Raw genomic sequence first — 13,082 nt, forward strand, 5'->3', positions numbered from 1 at the left:
ATATTTTTGAATAGTCGACTGACGACTGAACATTATTGAGTCTTGAATATCTGGTTGTGAACAGTTTGGAAAAGGACGTATTGACTCGCTCGCTCAACAACATGGCAGATCTCCGCACGGAGATTCACCACGTGGAGAAAGAGCTTAACAAGGAGAGGGTGAAAGCAAGAGCTCTTGAGGAGGAGCTACAAAATCCCCTCAACACCCATCGCTGGCGTAAACTTGAGGTAGGCATAATGTATACGTCCCCACAGTGAATTATTTCATAGTGAAATAGTAGTTTACCTAGTTTACCCTACTTTACCTATAACAGCTTTTTAATAATTAACAATCATTACTCATAACTTCTAAGAAAGGTTATGTTAATGTTTTTGTTTATTTTATAACCCTCATTTAATTGGCCTTAACAGGTGATTTGTTGAAGTTTGAAGCGTTAGAATTTTAATTTTATTTCTTTTCTCGCAATCCTTGAACCTCCTTTGTCTGTTACTCGTGTTGTTAAGTAAAACAATGCTGTTAAGTAAAGCTTTTTAATTTTAGGAACTAAACTGAAACGGCTCTAGTTTAAAAAAGGGTCAATCTTGTTTGAGTATGAGAAGCAAAGTAGCTTTCTTAAGTTCACTTTAAAAGTGATTTGTGATTGTTGTAGATCTATGCTACACAGTGGCAGTTCCAAGGAGCTATAGGGCCGGGCTAAAGCCCTCCCCCCATTGGACCATAAAAATATAAATTATTTAACTATACATTTTGTCATAAAAACGTAACAGAGACTTTAGGACACAGTTCTAGACTTTAAAAATGACTTTAAAAAGTCACTGAAATTCTTTAAAAATACAAAAATTTTGGAAGAGGACCCATATACCCCCCCCCCCCCTTTACCCCTTGTTGAGGTCCTAGAACTGCCACTGATGCTATATAACTCGTCGTCTTTGGTAGATATTAGATAAACCATTGCATATTTATGCAAATTAAATACAGTGTTTGTAAGTTGTTTTAGTTATCTGTTATGGAAACGTTATACGGCAGTGGTGCATTGGGGTTGAAACACATGGGGACAGAACTCCTGTACCCCCATTCTGTTTTTTCCAAGAATCCTATATAAAAATCCTATGTATGTTATACAGTTGTCCATAAATAATATTCCTAATATTTATAAAAAACTTTGATTCACAAACACTTTTCCAGTACAATATGTATTTTCCTCAGAGGTACCCATACAAAGTGTTTGTTGTAATTTTTATTTCTTCTTAATATTCTAATTGACTTTCATTAGTTTATTGAATCACATCGGTTTTTATATTATTAAATATATAGTATATATATATTGAGCTCAAATGATATTTCCATTGTCCAGGGTTCAGATCCATCGAAGATGGAGTTGGTGCAGAAAGTAAAGATGCAGCAGAAGCGTATCTTAGAGCAAGGCAACGCACTAGTGTTGATGGAGGAGCGATGTGTTGAGATGGAGCGTAAACACGCTCACCTGGAGACAACATTGGCTCGCTACCAGCACGAGCAGCCTGAGCGAGATAGAGCGGAGAGTTGCAAGAATAGACTTTCCCTAACAGAGAAGAGGCTCAAGGTAAACGCCTCTAGGAAAAACTATAAGACAGCAATTATGGACTCAATAATTTTAGACATTGCCTCAAACATGTAGTTTTAGGGGGAGAATACTTGGGACATAGTAGTGGTAGGCAGAACTTTTGCGTTGAGTTCCTAATTCAGACCCAAAAAGGTGGTGGAAATGGGAACCTCCTAAAGCTGAAAGTTCAATCCAAAGTGACCTCCATATACTTGTAAAATGGGCATTGTGACTAAGCTGTACTCCGTTGAATGCTTGTGCTTAAGATTAAAGTTGCTCATTTGGAAACAACTAAGAAACCATTTTTGTGTGATTTAAATTAGGCTTTCAGACTCTACAATATTATTTAACCTTTTGCGATTGAAAGGTCAGCAGGACTGGCCAAGTCCAAGGCCTTCGCCCCCCTCAGCATTTATCATGGCGGCTCACTCCCGGCAGTTCAGAATTGTTTTCACTGAAATCCTGCAATGTTAGCACAGGGGATTTAAATTGTAATTCTTTAATACTTTTCAATGAAATGGCGACCATACTAAGTAGGTATTTTAAGCCAAGTATGAATGGAGATGAGTGTAGGATGAGTGGCGCGATCTTGTAGTCTTGTTAGTGACTAAGGCCAAGGCCACACTAAAAAAACAGGCCGTAATGCTCGTCAAGCATGACGTCACGATAGAAGACGGCAATGACGTAATCTATATCTATACTATTATATAAAAATCTAATGGTGTCTGTCTGTATGTGTATTACTAATAGGTGCAAAAACTACTTAACCAACTGGGCTTAAATTTTACAAAAATATAGCTACCATACCAAGGACCATTATAGGACTATTCACATTTCGATACTGACCGTAGGCTTTGCCCCTTTGGCTTTAAAAGTTCTGAGGTGAACATTTTAAAAGTAAATATTGATTGGTCTCCATGGCTGTGATGAGAACACTAACAATGTTTGTTTACATTTGCTTTGACATTTAAATATAAACAAGAAGAACTGCTAAACTGCATATTTCACAATTTCAGACAGCTGATACAAAGAAATTAAATATAATATTTTCCATAAATATGAGGTAGGTTTATTTTAAGCTAACCTTTCATCATGGATTATTTATTCTAAAACTATGTCAATGATTATAGAAAAAAAAAGATTTTATAACCGTTGCTGTATCAACTCTGGCTCTGCTTTGGATTTTTTTAAAGCGTCTTAAGTTAATAATCATAAGTGAAAATAATGTTATTGATATGTTTTCATGGAAACAGTATGAAAATTACAATGTATAGATGTTTTGTATGAATTTGGAGGCTACTTTAAATAAATTCTAACTGCTTCACATGTGTTAGATTAACTTAACATAACTTGCACATCACATTGTTTTTTATTTGTATTTAGGTAAATTAAGTTATTGTGTTTTGCTAAACCTATGCTTAAATTAAACTAAAGAATATCATCAATAACTAAATTGTCGTTGATTTTTGTTTTCTAAAATCTGTTGTATATGTGTAACTATATTTAATTATCAGATGGTAATACAAACTACTCTTATTTTATCTTAACATAGCTTTCAGTTCACATTTACTCTATTTGATACATTTATTATTTGTGTTTTGCCACACCACTGATTAAATTAAACCAAGGAAAATATCATAACGCTAAGCAGTACACAGAGTTCTTTTGTTTCTAAAATCAATGAAATATATGTTACTATGTTTTCTTAATGGTAAGTGTGAAAATGTAAAGGCAATGGACGATGGAACTGATTAAAAGAACTGGTTTGTATATTAAGTTGTTGTTGATATTTTTGTATAGGTAGTAGAATCAGAGAGGCAATGAAACATATACTGTATTTGCTATTACATTTTTTAGTCCTTGATGCTTTGATAATCATATTAGTTTTGTCTGCTGTCTTTAATGCTAAATTATTAGTTTGAATTTTTTTATAGTACCTATAGATATAGTTTCTTTAATATTTCAAAAGACTGTATTGATAAGGCACAGCAATATTTATAAAGTTTATAACAGCTGACTTAGTTTTGATTTATTGTGAGTGAAAAAAACTGAAGATGAAAGGATTTGTGATTTAATATAGAGAAGAGTTTAATATAAAGATATTTAAATTTAATAGATGAGTGAACGAAGTGAACGAATCTATGTATCGTGTATAGCGGAGTCGGAGAAAAGTTGTCCGCTGGAGTATGTGTGTGTGTGTGTGTGTTCGCACCTAAAACTCAAGAACCGTTGCACTTATAGCGTTCAAATTTTGCACAAATAGTTATGACACCAGTGTAAAGACACCATTAAAATTCTAGACGATTCCGCTCAGTAGTAATTATAAAATACTTAAAAAACATTTTTAAATTTGTCCCATAAGAATAACATTAGGAGCTACCTTCTTCTTCTTTTTATTTGTTTACGTTTTGCGACCAACAATTTTGTTGTCTACTTAAGACAGAGAGAACGGCTTTTACTCTAAGCTCTTTCATTCATGGAGTAAACAGTTTGGCGTCTATGAATATATATCATTATAATTTCACAGCTTTCAGAATAATGTTATTTAAGCTAATTAAATCTCACAACTTTCATGATAATAAATTGAACTTAACAATATTAGTCGGCAGTTATATACCGTTTATGTTCAGTATTAGAATTTCGCCTTTTAATTAAAAGTATATAGGTATGTATGTATTTAGAACAAAGCAGCTTTTTACATTATTCAATTTAATGTTGGCATTGAATATTAAATATTCAAAAATGTTGGTATATTTTTATACTAAAATGCTATGCGAAGGGGGGGGGGACAGGTCCCCGACGTAGAGAGTAGTAAAGAAAGCGGAAAGGTGAGCAATGAAAAGAAAGGAGTACGGAAACCCTTTATGACTGTTAAATTAACGTATCTGTAATACTTAAATGCTATGGAAAGATAGGGAAACAGGTCTACGATGTAGGAAGTAGTGAAGGAAATAGTGAAGGAAGTAGTCAAGGCGAGCGCTGCGGAGTGTGGGGGGCCTTTATGACAGTTAGAATAATGTATCTGCAATTCTAAAAATGCTATGGGAAGGGAGAGAAACAGGTCCACGATGTAGGCAGTGGTGAAGGAAGTAGTCAAAGTGAGCAGTCCGGAGTGTGGGAAGCCTTTGTGACAATTATAATAATGTATCTGCAATTCTAAAAATGCTATGGGAAGGGAGGGAAACAGGTTAACGACACTTAGGAAGTGGTGAAGGAAGTAGTCAAGGCGAGCATTCCGGAGTGTGGGAACCCTTTGTGGCAGTTAGATTAAAGTAAATGCCATGATAAAATGCTATAGGAAGGGAGGGAAACAGGTCCACGACGTAGGAAGTGGTAATGGAAGTAGTCGAGGCGAGCATTCTGGAATGTAGAAACCCTTTGTGACAGTTAGATTAGTGTAACTGCAATTCTAAAATGCTATGGGAAGGGAGGGAAACAGGTTTACGACGTAGGAAGTGGTAATGGAAGTAGTCGAGGCGAGCACTCCGGAGTGTAGAAACCCTTTGTGACAGTTAGATTAATGTAACTGCAATATTAAAATAATATAGGAAAGGAGGGAAACAGGTCCACGACGTAGGAAGTGGTAATGGAAGTAGTCGAGGCGAGCATTCTGAAATGTAGAAACCCTTTGTGACAGTTAAAATTAGTGTAACTGCAATTCTAAAATGCTATAGGAAGGGAGGAAAACAGGTCCACGACGTAGGAAGTGGTGAAGGAAGTAGTCAAGGCGAGCATTCCGGAGTGTGGGAACCCTTTGTGGCAGTTAGATTAATGTATCTGCCATGATAAAATGCTATAGGAAGGGAGGGAAACAGGTCCACGACGTAGGAAGTGGTGAAGGAAGTAGTCAATGTGAGCAGTCCGGAGTGTCGGAAGCCTTTGTGACAATTAGAATAATGTATCTGCAATTCTAAAAATGCTATGGGAAGGGAGGGAAACAGGTTCACGACACTTAGGAAGTAGTGAAGGAAGTTTTCAAGGCGAGCATTCCGGAGTGTGGGAACCCTTTGTGCCAGTTAGATTAATGTATCTGCCATAATGAAATGCTATAGGAAGGGAGGGAAACAGGTCCACGACGTAGGAAGCGGTAAAGGAAGTAGTCAAGGCGAGCAGTCCGGAGTGTAGAAACCCTTTGTGGCAGTTAGATTAATATACCTGCAATACTAAAGTGCTATAGGAAGGGAAGGAAACAGGTCCACGACGTAGGAAGCGGTGATGGAAGTAGTCAAGGCGAGCAGTCCGGAGTGTAGAAACCCTTTGTGACAGTTAGATTAATATACCTGCAATACTAAAATGCTATAGGAAGGGAGGGAAACAGGTCCACGACGTAGGAAGTTGTAATGGAAGTAGTCGAGGCGAGCATTCTGGAGTGTAGAAACCCTTTGTGACAGTTAGATTAGTGTAACTGCAATTCTAAAATGCTATGGGAAGGGAGGGAAACAGGTTTACGACGTAGGAAGTGGTAATGGAAGTAGTCGAGGCGAGCAGTCCGGAGTGTAGAAACCCTTTGTGACAGTTAGATTAATGTAACTGCAATATTAAAATAATATAGGAAAGGAGGGAAACAGGTCCACGACGTAGGAAGTGGTAATGGAAGTAGTCGAGGCGAGCATTCTGAAATGTAGAAACCCTTTGTGACAGTTAGATTAGTGTAACTGCAATTCTAAAATGCTATAGGAAGGGAGGAAAACAGGTCCACGACGTAGGAAGTGGTAATGGAAGTAGTCGAGGCGAGCAGTCCGGAGTGTAGAAACCCTTTGTGATAGTTAGATTAATATACCTGCAATACTAAAATGCTATAGGAAGTGAGGGAAACAGGTCCACGACGTAGGAAGTGGTAATGGAAGTAGTCGAGGTGAGCATTCTGGAGTGTAAAAACCCTTTGTGGCAGTTAGATTCGTGTAACTGCAAATCGGAAATGCTATGGGAAGGGAGGGAAACAGGTCCACGACGAAGGAAGCGGTGATGGAAGTAGTCGAGGCGAGGAGTCCGGAGTGTGGGAACCCTTTGTGACAGTTAGATTAATGTATCTTCAATAATAAAATGCTATGAGAAGAGAGGGAAACAGGTCCATGACGCAGGAAGTGGTAAAGGAAGTAGTCAAGGTGAACAGTCCAGAGTGTGGGAACTCTTTGTGTTAGTTAGATTCGTGTAACTGCAAATCGAAAATGCTATGGGAAGGGAGGGAAACAGGTCCACGACGAAGGAAGCGGTGATGGAAGTAGTCGAGGCGAGGAGTCCGGAGTGTGGGAACCCTTTGTGGCAGTTAGATTAACGTATCTGCAATAATAAAATGCTATGAGAAGAGAGGGAAACAGGAAATACATTACGTATATTACCAATGACTTTGGTTAATTAATGTACGAGAAGTTAGGATTGTTGTTGACTGAGATTTGGTTTTTTTTAAGAGGTTGGTCCAGCCTCTTTTAACCTCGCCCGTGCGTGGATCGTTTACAGCAAAGCAATTGGTGAGCCGGTACAGTACAAAGGTGAACTGTACTGATAAAATTTAGTGGCAGTGACCAGGATCCGAACTCACGACATCGCTGCCTTGGGCCCGAAGTTCGCGTGACGCTACCGACTTGAGTCACCAACTCACCATTATTTGCCCCGACTCATGGGTTGATTTGCCCATACAAATAACACTATTGTGTACACCAGTGACCCCGGTATGTGTGCTAGGTGTGGGTAAACTCTTTCATTATTGTGCTCATGTTCACTCATCCTTTTACGCGCAGAATAAGCGTACTACTAGTAATTAGTATTTTTGCAACTTCAAAATTGAAATTTAAAATGTCAATAATAAATTAAAAGATGGGTAATTAAGGGAGATGAAGGTAAATCTGGTAAATCATGTATGTCAAAGTTTTACTCGAAGATTTGGTCAGTTTTTCTCATATCAGCCTACACAAGATTTAAAATTAATCAAAACCAAAATGGTGGTATCCACTACTTACCAGATTTAAAAGTCATAACTTAAACGTTTCTATTAAGGCCATAAAAGTTGAATTTTGTTTCTAAAAGTGTTGGCAGATGTGTAACTATTATATGCAAGGGATAAAGATTAAAATGTTTCTATTTTGTGTCCACTTCCCGTTGCAAAGCACGGGTACAACAGCTAGTCTATATATATGAAATCCAATGTATGTTTGTATATTTGTATGTTTGTCCTTTATGGACTCCAAAACCGCTCGACAGATTGTAATGAAACTTTCAGGCATTATTAAGCATTATTCAAGGATGGTTTGTGTGAAGTTTGGTGCAGATCCGTCAATAGGGCTCCGCCCCAGTGGCTCTGGAGTTTCCCATGTTAACCTTATGAGTACTCATGACAAGGGGTAGTTATTTATTTATTTTCCAAGGAAAGATTAAAACAAGCAGCTGATCACAAACGGCAAACTGCGTCATAGCCGTCTTCTATCGTGACGTCATGCTTCACAAGCATTACGGCCTGTTTTTTCAGTGTGGCCTTGCTAAGGCCGACATATTCCTTAGACACAGCTGTTAATTAATAGTCCATACAGCTATAATGGCAACTAAGGGACCTACAGTTTATAGTGGAATCCAAACCACATTTTTGCTTTTGGTATATACGAATTGGTCTAATTACCAGGACAGTACTGCGGATAGTCGTAGTACTCAACCGTGCGGACGTTAATCTACACCAGGGAGTATCGCATCCACAGTGAATGCCTATAAATATCCACAATTCGTGACCTCCTAGTAGCTGGATTACAGGACGACGCCACCCGTCCCAGTATTTTGTAGCAAAAATAAAATAATAAATAAAAGAATTGTAATTTTATACTGACGATAGTTGACAATCCCGATATTTATTATGGATCAGACAACGAAAGCGATGCTAAGTGTTTTTGTAAAACTTGTTTAAACAATCCAGGACTTCATATGGGAGAATGTTTAGAAAAATACCACTAAGAGAAAAAAATCAAAGAAGATTAAAAAATCATTTTCAACTTGTTGTTTTTATGAGTGACCAAATACCTAAATTTTACACGTTTAGTACATACGTAAGTTATACTGTATCACTTTTCATTTTCAAACAAATGTATGTTCATATTCAATATCTTATTTGTTTTATTTATAAAAAAAAAATAAGATTTTGAATATAAACATACATTTGTTTGAAATTAAAAGTGACATAACTTACATATTTAATAACTTCTTGATCAGCATTGTACGTGTTATTAAATTTACGGAAAGTAAATAAAAGAAACGTCTTATAACACTTAAAACATATAATAACATATAATGTAAAAATAGAAATAAGTTGATTAATGAACAAATACATTTTGATTCCAGTTATACTTATAAAAATGTCAAAAATATCAAAAACTACAACCCTGAATTTCAGTAAGAAAAAATACATAGTCCCTCAATTAGAGGATGTAACAATAGAAAACCACACCAAATTTCTCGGTGTTATCCTTGATAACAAACTAACATGGAAAGAGCACATCAACCACTTAAGCAAAAAAATCAGTACTGGAATATATGTCGTCAGAAGAATAAACTACATAGGCGGACTCTCCGTGGCCAAAACAGCTTACTTCGCACTGGTAGAGTCGCATCTTAGATATGGCTTGACAGTGTGGGGAGGAACTTCAACAAAAAATATGAGAATTCTTGTCCTTCAAAAGAAAGCCATAAGAGCCCTCGCCAACCTTGTCCCACCACAGACTTGCAGACTAGCATTCGCAAACCTAGGAATCCTCACAGTGGTGTCTCTCTACATACTTGAATCTATAAAGTATGTGAATGAAATAAACCTCCCAAAAAAACCGAGACCTGCACCACTACAACACCCGTCATGGCTCCAAATTTGCACTACCAGTTCACCGAACAACTCTTTGGGAGAAAAAACCTTCCTACACCGGCTGCAAGCTGAGGAACCATCTACCTGACTACCTGAGAGACCTGACTGGCAACAAGCTACACCAGGAGTTGAAGAAGTGGCTAATCGCAAGACCCTTCTACTCAATAAAGGAATTTTATGGAAATGAACATGTACAATTCACTATTGTATTGACACTATTGTAATTCTTGACGAATTAACAATAAAGAATATTGTATTGTATTGTATGTATTGGCCGGTGCTTCCGGTAGCCAATAGGGTATAAGTAGGGACGCCATTAAGATTCTTGTCATTCGCCTATTGGGTCTGATGATGATTGGAGTGTCCAATCGAAATCGATCACCACTTACACTTACTCCACTTACACTTACTTTACACTTACTTAACTTACTTGTTTTGTATATTTACCGTCTTGTGAGTAGCAGTATAAGCGTAAATGTATGTTTTAAGTGTTATAAGACGTTTCTTTTATTTACTTTCCATTACATATTTACTAAACGAGTAAAATGTAGGCATATTGTCACTATTGTTTTATTTAATAAAAAAAAAAACAAATAAGATATTGAATATAAACATATATTTGTTTGAACATGAAAAGTGATATAATTTACTTATTTACTAAACGTGTAAAATTTAGGTATATTGTCACTCGTACAAACAACAAGTTGAAAGTTCTCTTTTAATATTCTTTGATTTTTTCTCTTAGTGGTATTTTTCTAAACATTTGCCCATATGACGTCCTGGATTGTTTAAACAAGTTTTACAAAAACACTTCACATCACTTTCGTGGTCTGATCCATGATAAATATCGGGATTGTCGACATCTTCTTCATCAGTACATAATACCATATCAGCATATAAGTCTCTCAATTTGTCTTAAATGATTGTCCATTATCACTCATTTATAAATCTGGCCAGGGGGTAAAATTCCGGGCGTAAAGATTTGGGCTGTACATTTTGAGCTGACCTCATGAAGGGGGTAAAAGTCTGGGGGTAAAATTAAATTCCGGCCCGTACACTCAAGGTTTTTATAATTTGATGTATTTCTGATTAAATTCACAACTGTGAAAATATACGTTTAACTCCGCATTTAATCCATCAAACTGATGTCGCGAAACTCAAAAGTTTGCAGCCGGAATTTTACCCCGTGGTTTGTGACGTCATATTTGCCCAGGGGGTAAAATTCCAGGGGCATAAAAATCATCTAACCTGTTCTGGTCAGCTAGTGTTTATTTTAGTTGTTTCCACCACAATCTTTATGGTATAATGTTAAAAGCCCGCTGTTCGTTTAGCTTAACAATTCCTCACTTTGAACTTTAGTAAATGCACTAATTTTGAAAATAATACTATAAATAAAATTTTATTATATTGCAATTTTCTTACAACGATATATTATTTGTTATAAGGAATTGACATTGAAATTTCATATTGTAACATCAAATAGGGTGACATTTCTGTGGGGTGATGGGATATTATATAACATTGAAAAAATTAGATAAAATAATACATATTAACAAGGAGAAACATTTTAAATAACTGATAACATATTATTAGGGGCATTAACAAACATTGTAGGAGAAAACACACAAAGAAATTAATATTAATGATTAATTAATTACACATGTAATACTACACGTGGCTATGTGTAGGGTGCAGCTGACCAAAAATATCCATATTTTGTGTTTGTATTATTAAGTCACCGGTAGGGTATATTTATATTGTATGTAGACTTACCTAACCCTAAATAATTTTCAGTATCTTCTTGGAGATATTGAAATGAGGATGGATCAAATAAACGAACTAAAAGCAGAACTGGAAAAGTCAAGCAATGAAATAATAACCTGGAAGGAAAAATACTATGAACAGGTAATATTAGTTCGTTAACAGCCCTAAATTGAATGGTGCCTTGAGTTCAGTTTAAAAGTAAAAAGTAATAATCCTTGCCCACAACCAAAAAAAGAAGTCTCTGGGCCATGTTAACACGTTGAGCGGCAAATAAAACAACGTCTCACAGCAATGGCTAAACTCACAGTGGACAAATAGTTTATAATGGTGCTTTGACAAGTATACTCATCGCCCGCCACTAAGAAGCACTAGCAGTGATGAGATTACGCGTCATGCGCAGCTAACGTGTTAACAAAGAAATTACTTCTCTGAGAATTTTAATTTGTTTATCCAAACTTTCAGGCTTATATTGTTGAGTTACTTTAACTTAAGCGTCCTTAACTTATGCTTTAACTTAAGTTTCTTAACACAAAGATGGCTTTTGTACTCACAATTGGTGTACTCACGTATGGTTATTTGTTTTTTACACTTTGATTTAGGTCTTTGATCCAGGTCTATAGTTATTTGTGCAACTAGTGAGCAATGTGAGCAATTGACTCACTCGAGAGAAATACTTACTCACAAGCCGTAGGCGAGTGAGGAATGGTTTCTCGAGTGAGGCAATTGCACTTTGCATTCGAGTTGGGCATTATATTTTTCCTACAGATACCATAAAACAAATAAATTGGTAAAGAAACGTGACATATTTTTACACAGAAGTGAACTTTTAATATTACATTTAATGATACAACAGTATAACAGCTGACCAGCTGATTTACAGCCAGTGCTGCCAACGTATTTCGCGCGCATACGACCTTGTCTGCATGTTACGCGCTCACTATTTCGTGCCTTCACGTTGCAAATCTGGAGTGAGTGAGACAAAGTAATTAGAGTGGGACAATGTTAACATTGTCTCACTGATGAGCGAATTTGCCACTTTGCTTTCTCAAATCAGTGAGAGAACATGTACATTGTTAGGTAATTGTAGGAAAAGGTTTTATTTTTAGCTTAAATAAAGCATTTTCAAATAATATTATTATTGTTCAATGTTTTGACACTAATTTAGAGATATAAATGTGAGCAAAGCTTCAGACAAAACAAAACCATGTATTTCGATAGAGATAATTTAAATTTAGATTTATCTAGGCCTAGTTATTTTTTCAAAACATATTATGTTCAAATCAAAGTTCATTTTCATCAAATGTAGCTTTCTTACTTTGAACAATGTATTGTTTTTTTCTCTTTTTTTCAGAAAAAGCAAGTTGAGAAGTTTAAACTGAAGATGAGTGATATGAAAAAATCAAATAAAGTTGTTAATTCAAAGAGTTTTAATGGACTGGACTCAAAAGGAAAAGAATTGCCACCTTTGCCATGTAAATCAAGATTCATGGGTGGAGGATTTAACATATCTAACAGTTCTATATAAACAACAAAAAATGGTTTTGTACATTTATATATTGGTACAGAAAAATTAATAGCCCATAAACTACTGAAGAATGTTTTTGTCATTGGATACCTCCTTGGAATAATATTTGATCTATATTCATAGGAGAGTTCAACTAAACGTAAAAAATGCAGGGATCTCGTATACGAGTGAAAATTTAAAAACGTACGTTTTCATGTCCCTGGCCTTTTACTGCGTAGATACTGGATTTGTAGTTTATTATTATGTGTTTTAATATTTTTTGGGACGGGGGCAACATGTTACACACATTTATTTGGTTTTAAATAGGTTCTAGGTATTTTTTTCATATTTTTAAAGTCTCAAAATTCACGACCATGACGTGTCCCTAGGGTACATTT

At 36.0% G+C, this 13,082-nt stretch overlaps 1 protein-coding gene across 1 annotated transcript; it reads left to right on the forward strand.

The window, feature by feature from the left end:
• Positions 1-76: 76 nt before the first annotated feature.
• Positions 77-12,733, forward strand: LOC129004125 (cilia- and flagella-associated protein 58-like). Its single transcript, XM_054432560.1, has 4 exons — positions 77-227; positions 1,355-1,582; positions 11,211-11,321; positions 12,532-12,733. Exons 1-4 carry the CDS (start codon positions 102-104, stop codon positions 12,703-12,705), a joined length of 639 nt encoding a protein of 212 aa, XP_054288535.1. The 5' UTR covers positions 77-101; the 3' UTR covers positions 12,706-12,733.
• The last annotated feature ends 349 nt before the right edge of the window (positions 12,734-13,082 follow it).

This window comes from Macrosteles quadrilineatus, unplaced genomic scaffold, assembly GCF_028750875.1.
Source record: "Macrosteles quadrilineatus isolate MER2022 unplaced genomic scaffold, UCM_ALF_1.0 Scaffold_9__3_contigs__length_116548681, whole genome shotgun sequence".
In the NCBI taxonomy this organism is placed as follows: Eukaryota; Metazoa; Arthropoda; class Insecta; order Hemiptera; family Cicadellidae; genus Macrosteles; species Macrosteles quadrilineatus.